General features: G+C 40.6%; 3 protein-coding genes across 6 annotated transcripts in view; 2 read left to right on the top strand and 1 right to left on the bottom strand.

Moving 5' to 3' along the window:
* Positions 1-25: 25 nt before the first annotated feature.
* On the bottom strand, positions 26-8616 carry smarca5 (SWI/SNF related, matrix associated, actin dependent regulator of chromatin, subfamily a, member 5). The gene is made up of 24 exons (XM_031752193.2): positions 8346-8616; positions 7223-7351; positions 6970-7136; positions 6774-6874; positions 6361-6461; positions 6075-6254; positions 5132-5287; positions 4899-5030; positions 4694-4762; positions 4486-4595; positions 4139-4365; positions 3864-3985; positions 3602-3754; positions 3370-3502; positions 3070-3218; positions 2856-2978; positions 2648-2755; positions 1830-1943; positions 1619-1741; positions 1375-1507; positions 1162-1280; positions 848-1060; positions 615-725; positions 26-506 (listed from the first exon to the last, which is right to left on the bottom strand). The coding sequence occupies exons 1-24, from the start codon at positions 8415-8417 to the stop codon at positions 441-443; spliced, it is 3111 nt and encodes a 1036-aa protein (XP_031608053.1). The 5' UTR covers positions 8418-8616; the 3' UTR covers positions 26-440.
* A 1965-nt stretch (positions 8617-10581) lies between these two features.
* On the top strand, positions 10582-20552 carry usp38 (ubiquitin specific peptidase 38). The gene is made up of 11 exons (XM_031752212.2): positions 10582-10924; positions 12169-12859; positions 15593-15728; positions 15927-16056; positions 16185-16286; positions 16689-16847; positions 17039-17232; positions 17322-17415; positions 17519-17625; positions 17802-19134; positions 19743-20552. The coding sequence occupies exons 2-11, from the start codon at positions 12178-12180 to the stop codon at positions 19911-19913; spliced, it is 3108 nt and encodes a 1035-aa protein (XP_031608072.2). The 5' UTR covers positions 10582-10924; positions 12169-12177; the 3' UTR covers positions 19914-20552.
* Positions 20553-24707: 4155 nt separating this feature from the next.
* Positions 24708-25211, top strand: part of gab1 (GRB2-associated binding protein 1) — a 52435-nt gene continuing 51931 nt past the window's right edge. For 2 of the 4 annotated variants that reach the window (XM_031752332.2, XM_031752334.2), the window contains exon 1: positions 24711-25202. The gene's annotated coding sequence lies outside the window, so the exon portion shown is untranslated. Of the gene's footprint in view, positions 25203-25211 lie in introns of all 4 variants that reach the window. The other 2 variants (XM_031752333.2, XM_039612913.1) reach the window with 2 other exon arrangements.

The following is a 25211-nucleotide window of genomic DNA, read 5'->3' on the forward strand; positions in this document are numbered from 1 at the left end:
ATTTATCAGAGCGCATGCTTTTTTGTTTGTTTTTTAAAAAAAGGGGGGAGGTTTATTTGCGATGCTCAAAAAGACATTTTCTACTTTACATAAGAAGATACAAGAACAGATGTTTTCTTAAAAATAAAAAAGGGTACATATTGTTTCAAGCAATGGAATGTGGTACAACCAACAGGCATAAATACACTTATTTCAATTAAGTACTAGTAAAAAATAAGGACTAGCGAACAAAATCTAACCCAGCACAGCTGCAGTGTTTAGGTAAGTGACAACAAGGCAGGCTTGTAAAGAAACACTTCCTAGAACCTAATACAACCATATCAGTCCGTCAGGGATTTTACACAGTACATTATCACAGCCTGCAAACAAACACAGACATTAGGACTAATGATAGCTGGCTGCCGTCTTTAATTCTGTTAATGCGGGTTTTTCCAACAGCTTCACAACTTGAGCTTTTTCCTTCGTCCTCGACCGTCTGGAGTTCCCTCTGACTTTCGTTTCTGCGCCTGGGAGGGAAAAAAATGGATTAAAAAGTAATAATAAAAGGATGTTGTCCTTAATAGACAGCTTAAAATAGTTTGAATTGTTTATTATGGGATGAATTTGTAACTTACCGAGCCGGTCTTTGGGCCCCGTTTCTTCTTTTCCGCCTTCTCCCTCTCCTCCAGCTCCATGTTCTCTCTCTCTATCAGGGTGATCAGGGTGTTGCATCGCCTCTGGAGCTCCTACACAACAAATGGGTTGAGAAAAAAAAAAAATTGCATTTTTAATTATTAAGACAATTTTTTTTTTTTTTAAATAACAGAAGAAAAAAAACAGAAAAAAGAGTGAAGTAATCCAAACCCACCATTGCAGTCCTAGATTTGAGGAACCAGTCGAAGCGGAACTGTGGTGAGTTGCGGATGCACTGGCGGAGCTCATCGTACACGCTCTCCTTATCAAAGCCGAGCTTGTGAAGCATACAGATGAGGAAGCGGTCTTCCTCCTCTGTGTAGTTCTTGCCTTTGTTAGTGCCGTAGGAGATACGGAGCTGATGGAAAGGAGCCTTGTAGCGGCCAATCTAAACGAGGATTTGAGAAACACATTGAAGGATAAATACAACGCTGAATGAGAAGTCTACTCAGCAACTTGCACTACATTTCACAGTTGACTGACTGCTACCTTTGAGTCCAGTGCTTTCTTGATGCTGATCCTCCTCTGAATCCTGGCCTCTCCTCTTTCTATCTGGGCCATGATCTTTTCAATATCCTGCAACTCATTGCAGCGCTCCCAGAATACAGCTGCAGGAAAGGACACAAACATGAAGTCACACAATAAATCAATTTAAATATCTGGGTTTGCTTTCCACAGGAGAAAAAAAAAAAAATCCATTACCAGAATATTCCATGACTTCCTCCGGAGTTTTCCCCTCAACCTCTCTGGCAATGTTCTCAATATCATCTCTCCCCCACTTCTCGTTTGCTTTGATGAATTGGTTGAAGTCGCGTTTGTTCCAAATAGTAAATCCCTGCGACAAGTGCACAGTTGAACAGTTAATGCACAATTTAGAGAAATATGCAAACATTTCATTTCCTGTATATCAGCCACTGGCTGCAAGTCAACAATAAAAATAATCCACCTGTTGCAGGAGGGATTCCTTCTCCTCCAGTTCCTCCTCTGTGAGGGCCTCGGCCTCATCAATCTTAGCCTGCTCCTCCTTCTGGACCTGAGCAGAGTTTGGTATGTCTGGATTGCGAGGAACCTTAAGAGACAAAGCCACAGATCCAGTTAGAGTCATCTCAAAAGACAACAAAATTTGGACAAATGGGATGTGTCTGATCTCTTTGTACCTTATATCCAATGGTCTTTCTGTAGAAGAGAATTTCCTTTTCTAGAAGCTCAAAAAGACGTGGAGGGAAGAACTGGAAGTCCTGCACATTTGGCTGCTTAGGAGGACGAGGAGCCTGGCACACACACAAAAAAAAAAATCCCAAAATAAGTAATAGGGACATGCACAACTAGTCACCTAATCATCGCTATTGTCACTAGTCTGTACCAAACGTATTCATTCAGTCTAACTGGTTTACAATGTAATTGATACTCAATGCTGTAAATGGTTGTTTCCTAAATGTTATGCCGCCACCTGCCACCAGATGGCGCATCACTGTTGAGAAACGCCATAAATCAGTTAAATTGTTTTGGTAACAGTATAATTGTTAGTTTTTCATGTTAGTTCTTTAAAAAGGTGAAAGACTGAGATCTCAGATACAACCATGTTTTGTAATAACATGTTTTCATATCATATTTAACATCAGTTTATTATACGTGTTTTTCTTAGTTACCTGTTTGGAGAATAACATGCAATGTTCATAATGTACAACGCAAGGTGGTGCACAGTTAAGCGACATGATTCATTATTGAAAAATGTGATTAATGGTATCACATGGCTTTGTTTGCAGGGCTTTTGACATTGTACATTAAACGGTTCACAAATTTAACTTAATATCTGAGTGTTTCTTAGTTTTACACTAGTTCGCTGGATTAATCTGAGTTTTTCCTTGTTTAGCCATCAAAGAACTTAGTCAAATCCCTAATAAATAAACATTAAACATCCTGCTGCTTTAATGGATTCTCTCTGTGTGGTGTTTGTACAGTGATGGTTTCCTACCTTTGGTGCTTTGGGCTCACTGACTCGCAGAGCTTCTCTGAAGTAGGCATCCACCGCATAATTGGCTTTCCTTTCTCTCTTGGGTGGCTCGATCCAGTTTGTAATGACCTGAGCAGAAAAATAAAAACCACAAGCTAAGGATTTAAGTCTCTTCCCAAAATAAAGGCAGACCCAGATTATAAATACCGATGCTGGCCAGCCTATTTACCTTCTTCTTCTCTCTGTAGTCCTCTCCTTCGAAGGTGTACACGCTGGTGTTTTCCGTGTCCATGGTGAAGTTTCTCAAAGAGCTCTCGCCCAGCGATGACATTCTCTCCTTCATCTCCATAGTCTGATACACAATCATTTCAAAGTGTTTGATTTTTGAAATTTCACACAGAAACTTTCAATTGGTGCTTTTCAGCTAACGCAACCAGACTCACCTTCCTTTCACCTCTCTCCAGGATGGCATCGATGTCATCATCTGTGATCTCGCTCTCTTTGGAAGCAAACACGTGTGTGGCACCGTGGCGGATGATGGAGAGCATCTCATCCTTACCCAGTTTGTTTGCACTCGGATCCACAAGTCTCCCTATTTCCATTAACATAAATAAAAAGAATAAAGAGTAGTTTATTTCAGTTTCCAATCAGTACCACTATGTGAACTTCATATTTTATTTCTTAACAGCATGCAGGACACTAAAACAAGTTTAAACAGGCTGACTTTAAGCGAGATGAGTTACCCTGCTGGATGACGATCGAGTCCAGGCGCAGTTTCATCTCGGCCCTCTCCACAATCCTCTCCTCCACTGTGTTTTCAGTGATGAAACGGAAAACTCGCACCTGCTTCTGCTGTCCAATCCTGTGAGCTCGGTCCTAAACAGAGAAAAAAAAAAAGTCAGGTGATCTGAGCAAAACAATCAAGTTCATTGGTTTCACCCGCACTCGGGTACATCATCATATTAGACTACTAACCATGGCCTGAAGATCGACTTGAGGGTTCCAGTCTGAGTCGTAGAGGATGACTACATCCGCTGTAGCCAGGTTAATACCCAGCCCTCCAGCCCTGGTGCTCAACATGAAGATGAACTTTGAGCTGTTGGGCTCATTGAAAGCATTGATGGAGATCTGTAAATACACAAACACATGAAAATGAAGTGCTTTTATAATCACACTCTCAATACCAAACACTCATGAATTGCTTTTGGTCATGGAAGACGACAAATCCACATCTCACCTGTCTCTCCTCGTGTGGCGTTTGCCCATCCAGGCGACAGTAACCGTAGTTCCTCCACATGCAGTAGTCCTCCAAGATGTCCAGCATCCTGGTCATCTGACTGAAGATGAGCACACGTGAACCTACAAAACAGGGATGTGGAGACGTTAACAGACATAATAAAATTATTTTGCAATTCTACCAGCATTTAAAAATGTATATGCAAACGTGAGCGTTAGCCCTCCCGTCAGTAATAAAGAGATAACTAAAATACTGGACAATAAGAATCCACACACCCTGCTCTTTTAGCTTGGGCAGCAGCTTGTCTAGCACCACCATCTTGCCGCTGTTCACCGCCAGGTGGATGTCTGTTGTGTATGGCGGGCCGGGCTCAGCCCCATCAAACAGGTAAGGATGGTTGCAGCATTTTCTCAGCTGCATGAGAACGTTCAGCAGACGCATCTTGTCCATTTTACCCGCCGAGTTCAGAATGTCGATGTCCTTCATCAGAATCTTTGTGTACCTGACGGGTAGTAGCACACAACAACTTAAGTTCAGCATCCACGAATACAGCAGGGGAAAAAAAACAAAAACAGCTCAGGTCTTGGTTTATAGCAAGTCCATTTTAACTGGGGATGCTTACCACTCCCGCTGCATCTTACTCAGGCCAACGTAAATCTTGATCTCCTTCTTGGGGAGCAGAGTTTTCTCCACGTCTGCTTTGATACGACGAAGCAAGAAAGGACGCAGCACCTACACGCAGGGAGCACATTAACCCAACTGAAATATAACACACCTTACAACGTACAGCAGCGTGCTAGATAGTCACATTAAAAACATTAAATACATACAGTGTGAAGACGTTCAACCAACTTTTGATCACCCAGGCAGTTATTTGTGTCAAACCAGGAATCAAAGTCCTGAGAAAAAAGAAGAGAAATTAAATTAGCACCTTAATACAGAAATACCTCTTCTCTAAGCCATACTTTGAAAAAGCGTGTTTTCAAGACTTCTTCTATACACTACTGATTTTGTGGTTTTCTATAGAAATCCTACTTCTGATGAGTTGAAGACATCAGGCAGCAGGAAGTTCAGGAGAGCCCACAGCTCATGGAGGTTGTTTTGCAGGGGTGTTCCAGTCAACAGCAAACGATTGGTGGTCTTAAATTCACGCACGATTTCTGATAACTATGGAGAAGCAAAGAAAACCTTAGCGATCTGACCATCTTACAGTATTAAAGGTTAGGTGGCTGACATGTGTAACTATTTTGTTTAAGCAGCTATCTGACCTTTGACTTCTCATTCTTGATCCTGTGAGCCTCGTCAATGACCAGGTATCTCCAGTTGAATTTTTTGAACACTGCCTTTTCAATGATGAGCATCTCGTAGGATGTCACGCACACATCCCACTCTCCAGGCAGCAGCACATCTCGGATCAGGGCAGTCTGTCATTGAAGCAGAAAACTGTTTTTACCACCAGAGTTTTACAGATTAATCTCATAAATATATGTCTACAATACATAAAAAATAATTTTAAAAAGTTGACAGATTCAGAGTGTATTTAATTGCAGAAAAAAATCAAACTGGTGCTGCATTTTCTGTTTTACATTTATCATAAAACCCAAATACAAACATGAACAAATTTAAGGTCCAGGAACACTGTGTAGGTTTTCACTGCCTCAAACTGACCACATAAAGTTTGAAATAGACTCTCACAAACTACTCAGTACCCTGTATACACTTCCTGGCTAAACAGCCAATTATATTTTACAAACCCCATCCTTGTCTTGTTGCTAGCTAACAGACGGTGTATCTGTTCTGAGCATTCTGACCCCAGAACAGTACATGACTGTTTGTTGGTTACACAACCTTTTCCTGTGTCACAAATTGACAAGACAACAATAAATTATTATCAAAAATAGATGTTACCTGTTATTTTAACAATCTAAATTGCAATAATAAAAACCAACTACTAAGAGCCTACCTCCCATAACGTATGGCATTATAAGGACTTTTTAAAGACTGAATTAAGACATTAAACAACAATTAAGGCCTTATTTTTTAGATTACGGTATTTAACACCTTTTAAAAAATTTTAAGTGCCTGTGGGAGTCACACACACACAAAAAAAACAATATGGAGTCCACCAAATAGAACTGGTGAGGGACAACCCAAACATCTGCAAAAATACTTTGATTTTCACACCACTGATACATTTTTGACACAGCTTACCCGCTCATCTCTGTCTCCGATCAGGCAGACTGCACGAAGGGAAGGCACCCATCTCTTGAACTCATTCATCCAGTTGTAGAGGGTGGACTTGGGAACCAGCACCATGTGAGGACCAGGGATGTTTCTGTAGTGCTTCATATACCCCAGCAGTGCAATAGTTTGGAGAGTCTTTCCCAATCCCTGACAATAAGAAAAGAAAGCATGAATGAAAAAACAGCATTATGACACGATAAAAATATCTGGAATTTAACTCCATGAATAAGTAGAAACGTGAAAAAGTGCTGACCATTTCATCGGCGAGGATACCGTTGATTCCATTCTCGTACAAAGAAATGAGCCAGTTCAGACCGCGGACCTGATAGTCCCTCATCTTTCCTGTTTTCACATCTACATTACAAACAAGAAAACGAAATTCTGTAAGAACATTTTTTTATTTTGTCTTGTCTAATAAAAACTCCCACCATTAGGGCAGTAATAGATCAACAACCGCAAGTCAAGTCAAATTTGCTTAGGAAGGCTCCTAACTGAGTGAAGTGACACCGATGAGCTGGCTGAATTTTGTTAAATACAAAGAAAATGTGCTTCAGTGCTTCCTTTACTAGCTCTATCAGGATCAGCCACATGTATAACATATACATTTGTTATTTGCTCTCGCTCAGTGCGTGCTTTGAGTCCCCATAAAAACAGGTCTTTACTTACAGGAGGGAGACTCGTCAAAGCGAGTGCACACATTTGTGGTCTTTGTGCTCTCGTTAAGAAGCTCCTCGTCCTCTTCTTGCTCCGTGCGACGGTGGCGATTGCTTTCAAACACATAAAAGACAACGTTATAAATCACAATGAGAGAAAACTTTATAAATGGAGAAAAAGAAACTGTGCTGTAGGGATAGATACTCACTCTCCAGCTGAAAGCAAATTCTGTTTCTCGTCCTTCTTGATACGAGGACGTCCTGGTTTCATCTTGAGCGGTGAGGTGGGGGTCTTCTGTGCAGCTGGTTGGATGAAATGAGCAAACAGCTCTGTTTGCTTCAGCAGATACTCAAATCTGTTGGTCCGGTCTGTTTGCTGCATTACACAGAAAGAAAGTCCCATTCATCTTCTGACCCGGGAGTACAGTTGTGAACCATGCAATGATGGATGAGAGGACTTACCACTTTCTCCTCATAACCTGGAGTAGAGTCTTTAGTTTTGGAGGAAGATGAGGAGGAGGAGGCATCTTGTCCATCAGCACCTGCATCTGAAGAGGACTCTTTTCCAGCATCTGAAGAGTCAGACTTCTCCTAAGGGAGTGTATGGTGAAAACAAACCAGTCTTACTTAGTGGACGTCGTCCTGATGTTTACAACAACAACAACTGACAGGAAGAGATGAGCTCATTGGCTCGAAAACAAGCCAAAGGGCAAACCAAAATTTCAAGGTACATCTGTATTCACATTTGCAGAAAACAGGGCATGTGTTGACCGAAATACCATCAGTTCTTCTTCTAATCATACACTGTCACAGGAAGGTACTTTTGATAGCATATTTGCGTCACAGAAGAAATCAGTCTCTTTTACCTCTCTGCTATCAGACGTGCTGAGAAGTACCAGTAAATTTGTGAATTTAAATCTCTATTAAAAGAAGAAGAGGTGATGATGATAAGACTTTTTGTGGAGAAAAAAATGCTTCTAATACAAAGCAAGGACGGTGTTGTGGAATTTCAGCTTTCTTTATGTGGGATTTTTATATTGTTAGAAGTTTTAAATCATTTTTTTTGGCCGAGCTGTAGACAGACAGCGCAGCAGCATCCCTCCCCGGTCACAACAGCCATTGCTACGCGGTCTGCTCCGAAAACAAAGAGGCAGACGGGACAGCTAAGAAGACTGCTTCTGCCTTCTGCCCCCCCCCAGTTTGTTTTCACGGGGTTTTCTAAAAGCCGGCTCACCGTTATAAGCGTCCCACTGAATGAACCAAGTCTGAGAGCAAGCATAGAACAAGTAGGGATTTCTGGAGCGATACGAGGCAGGCAGCTAGCGGGGCTAAGCTAGTAGAGTGGGCGCTTATGAAAGCGGCTGGCCTCGCTGCTGCGCTGGTGGAAAGGATCTGGCTGCTGTCGTCGGGAGCTAATGGTAGCGCCGCTGCTAGCTAACTGACAAACTGAAAGTTTCACACAGTCGATTTCGGAAAATGCCTGAACAAGAGATGGACCTTTTCAGAGTTAGACACCTGTGTGTAGGCTTTGTGAGAAACGAAGTCAGCGTTGAAAGGACATAATTCCCATTTTAAAACATCTTACCTCCGCTCCTCCGGCGTCTTCAACTTCAGCCTGCTCTTCCCGCTGTTCCACGCAGTTTGCGCTTTCGGACATTTTTGTCGATTTTCCTTTTCCGTTCAGGTATATCGTCTGTTATTAGGTGCCTTGTGTGATCCCGTTTAAGAGCCGTTGAAAATTTTCCGAACTTCCTCGAGGTAAATAAGGGCAATCCTGTTGTTTTTAATGAAAGACACACCGGTTGGTCGCAGGCAGCACGTTCGCGCTAGCAAGATTTTTCTCGCGCACCCGCGTTCACATAGTTACCGGGTCTGAGCGCGCTATCGCGAGATTTTATTATGCTGCCTTCGCAGACTGTCGAAAGTATTTGTTTTTGTTATGGCTCACATGACAGCTTCCAGTCATCTCCAAGGTTATTATAGTTAACTAAATCTAAACTAAAGCCTTTAAAAAAAATTAAACTTAACTGAAACGATTTTTAAACTTGGAAAAACTGCAACAATGTATGGGTTAATATGATTAGTTTTAGTATTTGCTGGTTTAGTAAAACACTTTTATTATAACTTGCCTGGTGAGGCGTTGATGGTTATGCTTCTTATTGAGACTCTGGATGTCAGCAAGACCGGGACTCACCGTTTTTTAAAAGTTGTCTTTTTTATCGAAATACCTTTACTTATTGTTCTGAATCTAGCCTCTGACATATGCCCTCCATACAATCAATAATTAAAAAGACTAACACAAAAACTAATAAAAACTAAAATAAATAATACATTTTTTTATTTTTTTAACCAGACCTGACATATATATGAATACATTGATATGTTTCTTGCACTTCCAAAGTTGCGTGCTTTAATATTATAACTCATTTCTGAAGCCAATGACACCAGCATCACCCCCTTAGGAAGTTTGATGGGTTTCACTGATTAGAGAACAGACATAGCCAAGTCAATATTTGTGATTGATAAGGTGAAATATTATAGTAAAGTAAAATTTCAGTCCCACTTGTGTTTCCTAAAGTAACACGTTTTCTGGGAGCAGATGATGCAGTCATCTATGTGCTGCAGAGAGCTTACTCCCCATCTATAGAGTAAGAGCTGCGCTGTGAGGATCAGCTCATTTGATTTATCAAGTGCATTTCATAAAACTCAGCTGCTGCTACTGAGGGAAAAGTTACACGAAATGTCAGCAAACACATCAACCATCTCATTGATTACAGACTGCTTGACAGAGAGACAGAGAGGCGGTATGTAAGACTGGGAAGTGCTCAGTCTGATTTGTTGATGTGCACTACAGGAGCTCCACAGGAGACTGTGCTGTCTCCACACCTGTTCACTTTGTACACCTCAGACTTTCAGTACAATTCTGGGTCATGGAACCTTTAGAAATCCTCTGAAAGTTCTGCAGTGAGTAGATGTATTAGTAATGGGCAGTAGGAGGACTAGTGAGCACTATAGTGGATGCCTTTGTGGAGTGGTCTGGGAGCAATCATCTGCTTCTGAATGTGAAAAAGACCAGGGAGGTGGTGCTTGGAAGAAGACAGCTACACAGACATACAAGCACTGTACCTGGGCGTCAACATGGACAACAGAATGAAATGGAAGAGCAACGCAGAGCCTGGGGATGAGCAAGCTCTATTTACTAATGGAGTCAATGTGTGCACCAAATGATGGAAATTGTCTGTAACTCAGCTATGGGAAGCACAGTGTACTCAGGAGTCTGCTGGGAGAGCAGCAACAGATGTGACAGCAGCAGCTGTCACATCTGTTGTATAAACTAATCAGTAAGGCTCAGGGACTGTCTGTAAACTGGACACATTGAAGCTGAGGTGGAGAACAAACGGTTAATTATCATCATTAATTCTCACCACCCTTACTGGAAAGGCATTTAATCTATTATTATTAAGAAGAAAAGCTAACAAAGATGCACAAAGAAAATTCCATATCCTACTGGGCCGAGAGAAAAGGTCACAGCTAGTGCTAGTATCGTTAAAGAAAATGAAAGAAAATTACACATGCCAACTTTTCCATTCGTATAACAAACAACATCTGCTTAATTCAGTGTGCAAATGCAGATGGATGCAAAAATTTCAAAATAAAGTTTTTGACAATCACAATTCCAAGATGCAGATCAATGTGGATGTCAGGTGGAAGCTCGGGGGTTTCCATCTTTTCAGGATTGTTTTTTAAACTGTAGCGTTATACCGAGAAGAGCAGATGAACGAGTAGTGATTGAACGCAACACACGAAGTGTGCAATAAAAGGATAAAGGTTCTCGAAAATGCTCGTGAAAACGCAGCTTCGTTTAATTGGAAGCGTGTCAAACGCCCAGCAGCGCCATCCGTGGAAACCCACACGACTGACCGTTACACAAATGTAACAACAGCGGAACAGGCAAAGTTAAGAGAAAAATAGCTTCACCCCAAGGGTCCTACCACTGTCTCTGTTCATAGGAATGACGTCGCTGTACGGTTAATCAGCTGTTTCCGAGCGAGGAAATGAACCAAAATAAATACACATAAAACTGTTTAATCTCTCTGAAGACTTTTAGCTCTGACCGACGGCAGAAGCTACTCTGGTCGGACGCTGTTGACATGCTTTATTTGGGTAAGCAAACATGTTGGATTATTTGAATTACATGGTGGTATTTATGCTAAGTCAGTTTGTAGGCTAACGGCAGGCCTCTTCGGATGTTTCTTTAAAAAAATAAAAATAAAATAATTTTATTTTTGTGGGGGGCCAGTTTGTTAGTAAAAACTGCCGCTATGGAGAGGTCAGCACAGTTTCTCAGGTTTAGTTTTAGCGCTCATTCTAGCCGTACTTTAGATACTAGACATATAGAAATATCTGCTAACTTTACAGCTAGCTTTAGCAAGCTAGTGGGCTATCTGTGTGTGTCACCACAGCAGCAGCAACACAGCGGCAGGAGTCAGAGATCATAGGCAAAACACGTGTGAAGTAGCACATACTAATAGTAATGTAATGTGCAGTCTTCAAGGCAGATGGCCACTACATTAATTTTATTTTATTACACTGAACTTGAAAAAAATAATGTATAACAAAGTCGTGCGTTGTATTTAGTGACAGAGCCACTGAAACCACCTTAAATGCCCCCCTTCCCGTTAGGGTAAAGAAGTTTAACTACACCTTTTAATCGGAGAGGTATCTTAACAGCTATAGCGTTATCTACATCGATATCTTAAAAGAAGTGTCTTTCGTTTTTACTACACGATAAAGAAATGCTACGGTAGTAAATGAAAGAAATCTGTCAGCGCCATTCTTCGGCGTAAATTTTAAGAAATAAACATGTAAAATTACGGAAAAAGTCACGGCATGTCAGTGCATGACTTTTTTCACCCCTTGTGGACCCACTTTAAAAAAAATCTGCATTAGATCGCGAAAAAGGAATCGTTCTGTCATTTAATTGTTAACTATTACTTAATTATTTTGGTGTAAAGTTGTAAAACCTGTGAAAATACAGTTAAATGTCCAAAATGTATGCCTTCAATCCCACTTCCCAAAGCCATCCAGGGGGCCCGATTGGAGGCTGTGCCTGGCCAATTTTAACCTTGCCTTTCTAACTTTGTCTTCCAAACTGCTCAACATGAGCGGTCTCGCTGATATTGTGATTTCTAATCAAATAGTTTTACTGTTTACACCACTTCTTTTCTTAGAGTCACATGTCAAAACGTTTTCTGTGACGTGTGTTATCACAAACAAAAACTGTGACAGAACAAATGTTCAGTGCACCATTTAGTGTGACTGCAGATGTTTTCTGAGTCTTTTTTTTATTTTTTTTTTATTTTTTTTGAAATGGTTCAACTAATTACTTTTTCAATTGTCCTCTACAGACCGACATCATGGACAAGATTTTGGAGGGCCTGGTGAGTTCCAATCACTCTGTTCCAGTGAAGAAGGCCATTGTGAAGAAGGTAGTGGAAGCAGCTGAGAGAGCAGTGACAGAGGATCAGTGTCAGGCACTATTCACACTCACCACCCGCCTCATCTTGCTCGGCGAAGATGCCTTCCAGAAGCAAATTGGCTCCCAGGTTCTTGACGCCTATGCACGCTACCACCGCCCAGAGTTTGAGCGTTTCTTCAGCAAAGACTTCGTCCTCAGTCTGCTCCAGCAGGGCTACGGCCAGCTGGACCGCAAAGACCCCGCCATAGTAGAATACATTCACTGCTGCCTGCGGCTGCTCATCAGCTGCCCCTCGGTGCTGGAGATTTTTAGTGTGATCCAGGTGGAGGTTTTAAGGATGGTGTGTGAACGACCTGATCCCGCTTTCTGTGCCCGCCTGAGCACTTTGCTGTCAGACTTTGTGCAGTGCATCCCGAGAGATAAGTCGGGTGTTCTGTTCTGCCAGCAGCTGGTGAGGACCATCAGTTCCTTCCACTGCTTTGCTAGCCAAGAGCAGGAGCTGAGAGAGTATGTTGGTCAGGTGACAAAAGTTAGCGCACTGTTACAGAACATCTGGAAGGCTGACCCAGCCACGCTGCTGCCCTCACTCCAGGAGGTCTTTGCTATTATCGCCTCCACAGGTGAGACTCTTTGATTCCATATAAATTGTGCCTTAAAGGAACAAGAAAGTCATTTCTTAATTGATTACATTTTTTTTAATGGGTTCAGTTTTGAGACATTTGTTGTTATAGATGCCGTTAATAAAAAAAAAAAAAACTTAACATAAAGAGCAGATTTGGATTTTGTTACTAGTAGTGTTAAGGATGGGCACTTCAAACAGAAATACTATTTGATATTTACTTGGAAATGGTAATCTCTTCTTCAGAGATTGCCCACAGCTCAAATGCTCTTAAATGACTTTCTAGTTGTGCTTATGGACCTGATTATATTTATTTTCTTAAGGCATTTCACATAAGACTTTCTGATGGCTGTAGTCCTCATTGGCTGGACATGTTTCTTCTGTTTACAGTAGAATGTAATGTTAAACGCGTTAGGTCAAAGGTGAAGACCAGATCGACCTTGTCACAGTAAGAAAAGGGACGCACATTGACTGACCAAACAGAAAAAATGTGTTGAAATCCATGTATTTTAGTAGATGTAACAGATTGCTTTAAATCAGCTTGGATCATTATTCTAGAAACCAAGAACTTTGTGTTGGAATACCTTTGTGAGAAGGTAGCCACTGAAAGTATCTTTAGACAAGGTAATGTTCATGAATATGAATTCAGCTGTTTATATTTTCGACACACATCATTTATTTGAGTGGGCTTCCCTGGCATACTGCCATCCACCAATTAATGATGCTGTTGGGCAATGCCGTGCTCTTATTTTGAAAGTTCAGTCACAGCAAACACCAGCCCTTCCTGTCTCCTACCATCTCCTGAGAGGTTCATCAGGCTACTGTTGTGATACCCATCCCCCAGTTTGATAGACTAATGGTGTGTTCCCGGATAAGCCTGAATTTCTCAGTTCCCAGTCAAAGTTTGGATCTCAAACTCCCCCTTTGATTTGCTTTTGCCACTTGAAAAGTCAGAGCAGTAACCTGGAGTTAACAATCAAACATGGTGGCACTAAATGCAAATAAGATAATAAGATAACCTTTATTAGTCCCACACGTGGGAAATTTGTTTTGTAGCAGGAAAATCTTCAAACTTTTTATTTGTACTGCCCCTGTTGTGTATTTCTGACTTACTAAATAAGCTAAGCACAGACCAGGCTCTAACATGACTGTGCAGTGGTGTTTTAAGGTAGAAAAGAGCAAGACTTGCTGTATTGCTATTGATTCCTGAATAGCTCTACGTTGCTAAGAAGCCAAACAAATCCTGTTTTTGTTTTTTTTGTTGTTGTTTTTTCTCACTCTTTCTGGAACACGCTAATTAGGGAGGGACTTTTGACTTGCAAGGTATGTGGAGTGCAGTATAACTGTCTTGTCTTGGACTTCAGCTAGTGATGATACTCTTTGATCTGCTCTGAAAATTTTTTGAGAGCTGGAGGGTGACTCCAACCAGAATCTGCAGCTGGTTGAGTGCTGGTTCATTTGCTGCTACACTGTTACCTCATCTAGGCTCCAGAGCAGAACTAGGAGTGCCGTCACAAATTACACTTCAGATGGGTGGAGTATGAGCCCATCCAAGTGAAGAGAAACTCAGTGGAGAGACAGCTCATACTTACTGTCATTTATTCTCACAGTCTGTTTAGCGTGATTTATTCTTGTTTTTAAGAAAACGTGGGTGCGCCTCCTTGAAGACGCACACCCACTCTGCTGAAGCTACAGCTCTTATTCATTTCTGGAGTTGGTGGGTGCAATGACCTAGGCACACAAAGTATTTGTTTTAGTTTATTTAATAATTTACATCTTACATTGTAAAATCATGGTCAGTCCTAATTTATGCACTCATATCAACTGATTCATTTATTTATTTTTTATTTATTTTTATATTTGACCAAGACTGATGGTTTTTAAGTTTTTCAGTTCCCCACTTCCCCCTATTCCTTCATTTCCAAAAACAAGTGTATTTGTTATTTCCTTTTTTTTTTTACACATTAAAAAAATATATATATTCTGCCTCATTATCCAAATGAGTGGGCAGCCATTCATAGCCTGTGTCATGGGGTCAGCCTTATATCTATTGGTTGATTGATGTCAGGCAAGTCAAAGTACAAATAGAAAAATAGACTGATACACAAAATAAAAATGACAAAAACATGGAAATGAATGCAAAGACAAATACATAGACAGCAAAATGGCTTACGTTTATTTTTTTTTATATTGTTGGTGCATTTAATGCAATATTAATTGATTAATTCGGTCTTTTTTTCTTTATACTTTTTGGCCATTTTCAGCCTTCTAATAGTTGAGAGAATTTCAGCTGAAGTCAAAGTTGCAGTAGCTGATGGTAAATGTTATTGATGTTCTGGGTTTGAAGAACAAAGTAGCACAAAATGAACAAACAGCAGGAAATTGTTTCAAATATTATATGGACAGTATGTGTTTGAGCTCTGTGAGCAGATCCGCTTTGGATTGAAAGGTCCCTCAGCCTCCGTTTTATTGATATTGTTCAGGCGAAGTGCCCCTGGAATGCTTTCCTAATATCCGCAGAGCGTCCCTCCTCTTCATAGAGGATGCATAAAGCACCATAGATGATTGTGATCGTGTTTTCATGATCATAAACCTCTACTTTCATATTGTTCAACCTTAGTGTTTGTTTCTTTTTCTTTCTTTTTTTTTTTACAGACTGTAAGTGTAATTTGTATCCAGCATGTGTCCACTGGAACACAAAGAAAAGCTATCATTATGTATTTGTTTATTGCAGACCCTTCCTTCGACCCATCCATTGCACTGGCCAGCCTGGTTCAGCATATCCCTGTCCAGATGATCACAGTGCTTATCAAGAGCCTCACCACAGACCAGAACGTCAGAGACGCAAACATGACTAAAGCACTCTGCAGGTGAAATTGCACCCTGAGCCATTTGAGTTCAAAAGAAGTGCCACAGTATTTAAATACAACTTGAGAAGGACAGTTTTTAGGACGCATGTCTTAATGTCTTGAACTTTACTGATATAAAATCTGTGGATCTATTTAATAAGATTGGGTGGGTTTGTTCCAGTTATTTGCTGTTAACATATCCTTTTTCTGTCCATCTAGGATGATTGACTGGTTATCTTGGCCTCTTGCCCAACATGTAGATACCTGGGTCATCGCTCTGCTGAAAGGCCTGGCTGCTGTTCAGAAGTTCACTATCCTCATAGATGTCACTCTGCTTAAAATTGAACTGGTGTGTAATGAGAACTCTTCATTTTAGTTTCTTATAGATGGAAATTGTGTGCATTTTACTCAAGCACCTCTATAAATAAACATGTTTGCAACAGATGATTTTTTTTTTTTTTTTAACTCCACCCATAGGTATTCAGTCGTCTGTGGTACCCCATTGTGCGGCAGGGGGCGCTGGCTGTGCTCTCTCACATGCTGCTGAGTTTCCAGCACTCTCCCGAGGCCTTCCATTTGGTAAGGGGGTCTCCTGTGTCCTCACAGCCCATTTCCCTCTCATATGGCCACTTTATTGGTTTTCTCATTTTCGTCTCTTCTGGCTTAAATTACTTCAAAGCTGCATAGACGTCTTTTCCCAGAACTCAAGGCTTGGCACCACACTCTCACTAATGATGTGTGAAGCACTTAAATGCAGAGCAATGGCCCTTGAGTTGGCCAATTTCATTAGATTCTAAAAACATGAATAGGCTCAAAAAAACTCTGCAAATGAGACCTCTGTGGGGTTTCTGATGTGCAACCACCCCGTGGCTCACCGCACCACAGATATTTATGATTAATGTTAGCTGTACCTTCTGCTGTTTTCAGCGCTACAGTGTACTCAACATTTTTCTCTTCTCTTTATTCCCTTCTCTCTCTCAGGTTGTTCCACATGTAGTAGATCTAGTTCAGTCCTTAAGGACAGATGGGCTTCCCACTAGCAAAGCGTTCCTGCTGCAGTTCACTGAGCTCATACACTGCATGATGTACCAGTACTCTGGCTTCCCTGACCTTTATGACAACATACTGGAGGCCATCAAGGTAACCAAGTGGGGAGAACACTTCTTTCTGTAGTTGGATATTTCAACGATAACAAAACACATCAGGTCCATGTTTTATTTATTTGGATCATTATAAATGACACATGATATGCAATGAGGAGCTTCAGTTACACTTTCTGTTACTTTTGCTTTGCATTTTTACTGTGTTAAAGACGTCTCTTTTCTTTTCAGGATCTACCAAAATCTGCAGAAGAGAAGATCAAGCTGGTGTTGAATCAAAGTGCCTGGACGTCTCAGTCCAACTCATTTGCCTCTGGTCTGCTGAAGCAAGCTGGGAAGTCTGAGACGGGCAAAACGGGCTTAGTCAACTTGGGGAACACCTGCTACATGAACAGCATCATCCAGACCCTTTTTATGGCCACAGAGTGAGTCTTTTAGACATAAAATCTGTAAAAACCAGTTGTTGTTGTTGTGAAACGAAATATGAAACCAACTTTTCTTTTTCTTCCTTCAGTTTCAGGAGGCATGTTTTATCGTTGCATCTAAATGGTTCCAACACACTAATGAAAAAGCTTCAGCTTCTCTTTGCTTTCCTCGCACACACTCAGGTTAGTGTTGTCCTGTTAAGTAACAATTTAAAACATTGTTACTGGAGAACTACAGCAGCAGATATTAACGTGTTTCATTCATTTGTGTTTATCTGTCCTACAGAGGGCGGCCTATGCTCCCAGAAACTTCTTGGAAGCCTCTCGGCCCCCCTGGTTCAACATGGGTTCTCAGCAGGACTGTTCAGAGTACCTCAGATTTCTTTTAGACAGGTATTTTAAATTAATAGCTTGTCCATCATTTGCATTATGCATTAAATGTTAATGAATATAAAGCACTGTGAGTGCTAACTGCGTATGAATACTGTTTATAAACTGTGTTTAGACATAGCCGTTGCACTAATTTGTTTGATTTTCCAAAAAAGAGCTGAGTGTTTTCTGATCCTAAGGTTACACGAGGAGGAGAAAACCCTTCAGGCACTGGATTCAGCTAAACCAAAAGCTGTCTCCCCAGCCGACACAAGCTCCAAAGACTCTGCAACAACGTCTGCTCAGGAAGACAATGAACAGACCATTTTGCCTCTAGCAGAGGCCAAACCTGGGGATGACACAAGGACTTTGATAGAAAAGATGTTTGGAGGGAAGCTAATCACGAGCATTTGCTGTACGCTGTGCAACTGCATCTCTGAGAAAGAAGAACCTTTTACAGACCTCTCTTTGGCCTTTTGTCCAGGTACCACTTTACAGGATGGCCCTCAAACCCAGAGGCAATCAGAAGAGCCCAAAGCTCTCTGTCAGGGATCTGTCAATGGTGGCAGCGAAGCTCCTGAGCCAGGCTCAACCAAAGCTCCAGCTAGCAATGCCCATTTTGTGCCAGTAACAAATGAGCCTCCTCTCTCCGTGCCTGACCTGGTGAATTATTTTCTGGCTCCGGAAATCCTTGACGGAGACAATGCCTATTTCTGCGAGAAGTGTAGCTCCCTCCAGCGGGCAGAGAAGACCATTAAAGTGGTGTCTGCCCCTGAGTACTTGATTCTCACTCTGCTGCGATTTTCATATGACGCCAAATGCCATGTCCGTAGGAAGATTCTTGACAATGTCACCATCCCACCGCTGATCAGACTTCCTGTACACGACCCTTCCATACCTACACAGTGTTCTTCTTCTACCTCGTCTCCTCTGCAAGTGGATTCTCCTGAGAGCAGCGAGAATCTGGCCAAGAAACTCAAATCGTCGCAACACGATGAGGAAGAGGAGAAGGCGAGGATAGATGGAGCAGAGGAGATGAGCAGGGCGATTCAGTCCGTCCCCTATGTCCTCAGCTCGGTCGTAATACATTCTGGTATATCGTCTGAGAGCGGCCACTATTACTCTTATGGTCGTAATATTAATGGAACAGATGGAGCACAGCATCCAGACAACCAGTACAGCATCAAAGAGGATTTAGGGAACGCCCAGGCCGAGTCCAGCCTCTACACCTGCTCAGCTCCCTCGCTTCCACGTGAACAAAGCGAAACGCTGCCTAATAGTAGCCAGGAGGCAAAAGATTGGCTGCTCTTCAATGATAGCAGAGTAACGTTCACATCCTTCCAATCAGTGCAAAACATTACTAATCGCTTCCCCAAGGACACCGCTTATGTGCTCATGTACAGGAAACAGGAGCTACCAGGGCAAAGCTTAAATGGGGGACTAATGGCAAATGGAATGAGACTGAGTGCCGAGCCTCCTCTGCAGAAAGAACTACTGGATGCTATTATCAAAGACAACAAGCTCTATTTACAGGTACGTTGGGTTGAACACATGAAATGCACTTCCACATACTGGTGTTCGGTTACCCTTTAAAACTGTCACTGCCTATAAATTCAAGTGTGAAGCGATTAGCGCGTATTAAATCGGTGGTTTATGAACTCTGAGGGTATTTGGATAGAAATGGTGCTTATTTTGCCTGTTTTACACAAACATGACTTAAAGCCTCATTAACACTAGCACTTCTAAAAAGCGAGGTTATAAAAGTCAGAGAGTCACCGAGGTGGAAAGAGGTGAAGGGAAAGCAGGCCGTGCTTTTACGGATAACTTGGAGATGTACTGTGTAGGAGTTTTTTATTTGGGCTGCACATCTGAACTGTCCTGTTACAAGATGTGAAGAGTAATTTCACGAGTCATTGAACTGTGCTCATCGAGTTGACATTCCACCACACTTTTTTTTTATTCCAACTGCAGTAAATCTCCTCTAGGGGGTGCTGTAATTACATGCAGCCAAAGCTCTGATGGGCTTTCAAGCACACGCAAACTAGCATTGCTTCTTTGTCACAGCAAAGTTGAGTGCTGTTTAAGCTTAAATATAATCTCGCTTGGAAATAACATTTCTCTCCCCTGCTTGCTGCCGTTAGGAGCAGGAGCTCAGCGCTCGGACCCAGGCTCTTCAGGCCCCGTCATCCTCCTGCTCATTCAGGCCCAACGGTTCAGATGACAATAACCCACCGGGGAGCTGCGGCCCATCTGGAGGAGGAGGAGGAGGAGGAGGCGGAGGCTTCAATACCATTAGTAGACTGGTCTTCTGAAAGAGAGAGAGAGGCATAAAAATGCTGCAGGAAATCCAGATGAACTGGTGCTAAGGGAGTTCTGGGCTCATCCCACAGGACGCTGAATCTTCTCACTATGTATAGCAAAGAAGGAGCACTGAAATGATCTAGCAACACACATCAAAACTGGCTCTGATTCTTGATTTGATTTTCTCTAAATCTTAAAAGTTTTGGTTTGTCCTCATCTATGATTTTTCTTTATTTATTTTTGTGATTTGAAAACGTAATCTCCTGTTAATCCTACAAACTTCAAAACTCGGGGTGGCTATTACTCACTGGTGCAAATTTATTTCTGTCTCAAATGAAAGAAATTTGGCAGGATATGATTCAATATTATACAAACGACTTCAGATTCATCTTCTAATAAACGCTTTCTTCGATAAAGCTTGTCTGTGTTTACCTCATACCCACACATGCATACAAGACGGAAGGCATTCATCTGTTGGAAATACAGATCCTTTTAATTTTTATTTATCCTACTTTTAGTTTTTACTTGCAGCTTATTGTGAGCTGTGGTATTTTATTATTGGGGATATTGTGCCTGGGATCTGTACTCTGTTTCATACAAGACATGCAATAAATGTACATATGACTTCAAATAAAAGAACTTCAAGTTGATTACAGTATTGACTGATATGTGTATATATATATATGTATGGAAGTCAATCAAAAAATGAAGATGAAGGTATTTTCATTATCTAGAATAACCTAAAGAGCGGGGTCTATTTGTTCAAACAGAGTTCACTGCAGATATCTGACGGCATGTTTTAATGTATTCTGATTTGATCATTCGCAGACACTTTTGTGTTCATGATGACTTGGATGTGCGTTTTGATATTTAATGCAGAATTTTTTAAGAGTGGGGTTTCTTTTGATTTACATCACAATTGTACTGTATTAATATCGATTTTGGCTTTATTTCCCCCTCCAAATAACTTTGTTACTGAATTTACCGTGTGGGTTGAGGTACTTAGTTTAGTTAGTCTCAGTGGTATTTTGGCAGAGATGTGGCTCGATATTGGGGGGGAAGTATATACAGTAGGTAATGATAAAATCTAACTTGGCAGCAAAAGAAAAAATGAAGACATGATTTTTTTTTCTTTAATCATCTATTTTTCTTTCTTTCTTAAATGTGTATGCACAAAATACTGTGTTGTTACACTGAGATTTACCTCCATTTATGCAACACTCTTCTTCTCAGAATCAATAGTATCAGCATTTCCACTGCAAGAAATATACTGACCACTTGGGCATTTAGTTCTACTGCAAATGTTTGTGGGTGGGTGTGGGTGTTATTTTGTTTTGTTTTGTTTTGTTTTTTTTAATTGTATACAGGGGCGGATCTAGACAAATTTTCTTAGGGTGGCATGAGAGTGGCATGGACGTCAAATGGGCTGGCAAAATCAGAGCCTTTTTTTTTAAACACATGCAGGTGTTACATATGGTTAAAATGATTCAAATGCAGCAAGTATACACATGTTTCATACAAATATAGTCTATAACGTAATCATTTTCTTTAGCCCACATAATTAAACATTTCAGTTACATAAAACGTGGGAATTTTGATTTTATGTGCTGTATAGCCTGTATAATAAGTATGTAGCCCAGTAAATATAAAACCCAGAAAGCTACACAACATGGAGCGGTTCATTTACAAACACAAGTCTAACTTAAGTTTCAACCTTTTTTTTTTTTTTGTTAGAAATAATCAAATTGTTACATGCTTAAGTTTACACAAAATGTCAGAAATCTGCACCGTCATGAGCAAAAATTTAAACCTAATTTTTAATGATTTGTTGGGTTAACCCTCTGAGGTCCAAAATATAATTGGCCATTTTTGACTACTTTTGATTTTACATTTGCATTTCACCTTTAAATTGTTTTATTTATTTTTACCTTGCATTGCTTGGTATCATCTCAACCTGACATGTCTGAATTTACAGTTATTTTTTTCATTTACATTCTGTATTAACACAACTGATCTTAAATCACACAAAAAACATAAAATCCAAGTAGTAGTTATATTTTTTTTTTACTGTAAAAACCACAGACATGCTTAGTAATTTGTTTTCATAACTTGAAATGCACATATAAATTCTACATTTTGAAAACTAATGCACAAATTTTGTAAACAATAAAGTTATATGCAACCGTTCATTTAAAATGCAGCCAATGCATCTTGGGGGGGGGGGGGGAATCAACTGTTTAAAAATAATACTATAACTAAAATGAGAGAACAATCAGGTGTCACAAGATCATAAGATGCCCCACAAATTATTTGTGCCAGTGAAAAAAAATTTTTTTGGTCTGCAAAAGACAGAGGAGAACATCACAGACCTAAACCCTGCAGGTCTGACAACAGGAGGTGTATCACTCCTGTTTTCCACCTGGAGACGGTGTTTACATTGCCTTTGTGACATTCATTAGTACCCTCACTGACACACACACTCAACAAGCAACGAATACACTCCACACTAAACGTCCTAACTCTCACGTTTCAACACTCTCTCTCTCTATCTCGCTCTCGCTCTCTATCTTCACCACCTCACTCACCCTTCCTAAACAACCAAAGAATTTTATTGATAGGCCACTAAATCCAGTTCATATATATATATATATATATATATATATGTATATATGTATCAATCATAACTCTGGATTTAGTGGCCTATCAATAACATTTAAAAACTAGTGTATATTTTTCAGTCCGAAATTTCAACACAAGCTGAAATAGACTCAGCGTGGCTGCAGCTTGTTTCTATGTCAGCTTAAATCGGTCATGGGATTTGAAGACGCGGCAAACAGAGGGTTGATAACGCTCACCTTCATTCCATATATATATATATATATATATGTATATATATATATATATATATGTGTGTGTGTGTGTGTGTGTTACGTTTTATTTTTTGAAGTTGATAAAACTAATCAAAGAGCTTTATGTTGTTGCATAATTGGTCAAAACATGTGATGATTCCTCTTTTTCGTGCTTTGATTGCAAAATCGCTTTGCTCAGATGGAGTCTACTCAAACCATTATCGGAAAAGGGAACTGCAGAGTCACATGCCATCACATACTGTTCGCACAGGCAAATTAGAGTTGTTTTTTTTAATGCAGAAACACAAAATCATTAGCAAATGTTTAATTTTTACACATTTTTAATTGATGTGGTAAATACACTGCAGTGGCACGTGAGCCTTCAAAGGACATTTGGAAAAGAAAAAATCTCAAGACTCCTTTTTTAAACAAGCAAACCATAGCATTTTTCTCCTAGTGTTCGGTGGAATTTTTGCTTTTTGTGGATATATTTTCAATATTCTGTATCCATTCAGGAGCCTGTTACTATGTTAGATAATCTGCAGACAATCTAGAGCTCATCTGGAATATACTGACACCATATCTTAGGTCTGTCTTTCTAGGTAATACTGAAAAGCTGGAAACAGATAACATAAAACCCACATGAACTCAACATGTACCTTTAAATCTTAACTCTGGGCCTTTGCTGTTTGATGATGTGCACATATGGCGTTCAAAGAGAATTAATTGGGGTTGCTGTGTTGTGTCTACAGCCTTTAATTGCTCCCTGTTTCTTCATCAGGACTAATGCTGTGGAAACAGGCCATGTGTCAATAGAATGGCAAAGTCATTAATCACAGAATAACAGGGAAACATCCTTTCGGAGAAGCATAACCATACCAATAAGATTCCTCAAATTCCACTCGGATTCCATGGGAAACACGCCTTTGCCAGTGGAATGGACCAGTTATAGATGGTCTTTTTGGTCCTCCGGGATATTGACATGTTTCTAGTGAACCACATCCAGGCTTACAGGAAAAAACATTTTCTAACAGCTTTCTGCTTTCAGCTTTCTAACAGGTTCTGTGGATTTTTAGATTCAAATAAATGGTATGGGAAGTAGATTTGAATTTAGCAGCGACAGAGATGATATAGCTTTGTAAATAAATAGAGACACGGATTCATAAATAAAAACGTTAAAAAGGTATCCTGTAAATAGACTACTGAGTCTATTTTAACATGATTGTATACAGATTCCTCTCTGGGGACTCCAGCAGCATTGTGGATAGTGTAGTCTAGACGTGCAGTGATTTGTTGGGACCCTAGAGGTTGAGGCGGGTCCTTTCATTGTCGCTTTTTTTTAAGCTCATTGTCTTCACCAAGAGGTGCATGCTTCTGTATTAACAGTATGCGTCATCTACAAAAAAGCTAAACAACACTTCACTAGTGTTGTTTGTTTTTTAGGAACGGGACACAGAGAACTGTTTGAACTACATGTCCCATGGTGGAAGCTCTACAGCTTTCCCTGCACGCCGCCGCCTCTCCAGTTTGTCCTCTGAAGAACCGCATCAAGCAGTCGGAACAAACATCAACTTCCGACTTTGAATTTCAAAATAACATTCTAGAAATTAAACCACGTTGAGTCGTGCCTCGTCTGTGCGAATATTACCATGAAGAAATATTCTGGAGTGTAAGAATGAAAATATATTCTATGTTCTTTATAAAAATGTAGCCTTTATCAATTTACAAAACTAGCTATAGTACTACAGTATTGCTTAGATGGGAAAAGTTAGACACATCCAATGTCAATCTGTCAATCGAGACTAAAAATAGCGAGTTACACTTACTTTAAACTGCTACATTTCTAAGCTAAAGGCAGCCTCTGTATTGGCGTGTCTAATTATTTTATTTTGAAAGCAAACCCATAACTTCCGGTCCTCTCGCCTCTGCGCCTGTTAACTCGATTCAGTAGTGTTCCAGAGGAGGGTGAGTTTAGGGAAAGACGGAGCCACCCTGTCAATCACAATTAAGGAACCATGGGAGTAAACTGGTAGGAAAGCTAGGCGAAACCACCGTGTTTACGGTCGAGCTTGTTTTAATTTGCGTTCAGACGACAACTATGCACCGGTACAGTGTGGGACATACACATCCGACCTCTCCAGATGGGAATCGCTTCACTTTGACGGGAATTAGCATGAGACGTTAAATATAACAACAACAAAAAAACTTGCCGACTTTCATTTGTCTGCGCCTGTTTTTTTCTTTTTTCCTCTTTTTTTTGCCCCCACAGACTTCCAGTTTGAACAAAATACAAAAGTCACCGTTGATATTGTTCGAAAGGCGGTGCCGCCGGGGGGTTTATGTTTACTCCAAGCTAAGGAGACACGTTTATTTGAGTACAACTCGTGGAAATCTGGTCTGTGCATTTCACAGAACTGCCGTGTCGGCGAGTCGACTTTCGGAGGAGTGACGGTTGGTTAT

Source organism: Oreochromis aureus, linkage group 6 (assembly GCF_013358895.1).
Source record: "Oreochromis aureus strain Israel breed Guangdong linkage group 6, ZZ_aureus, whole genome shotgun sequence".
Lineage (NCBI taxonomy): Eukaryota > Metazoa > Chordata > Actinopteri > Cichliformes > Cichlidae > Oreochromis > Oreochromis aureus.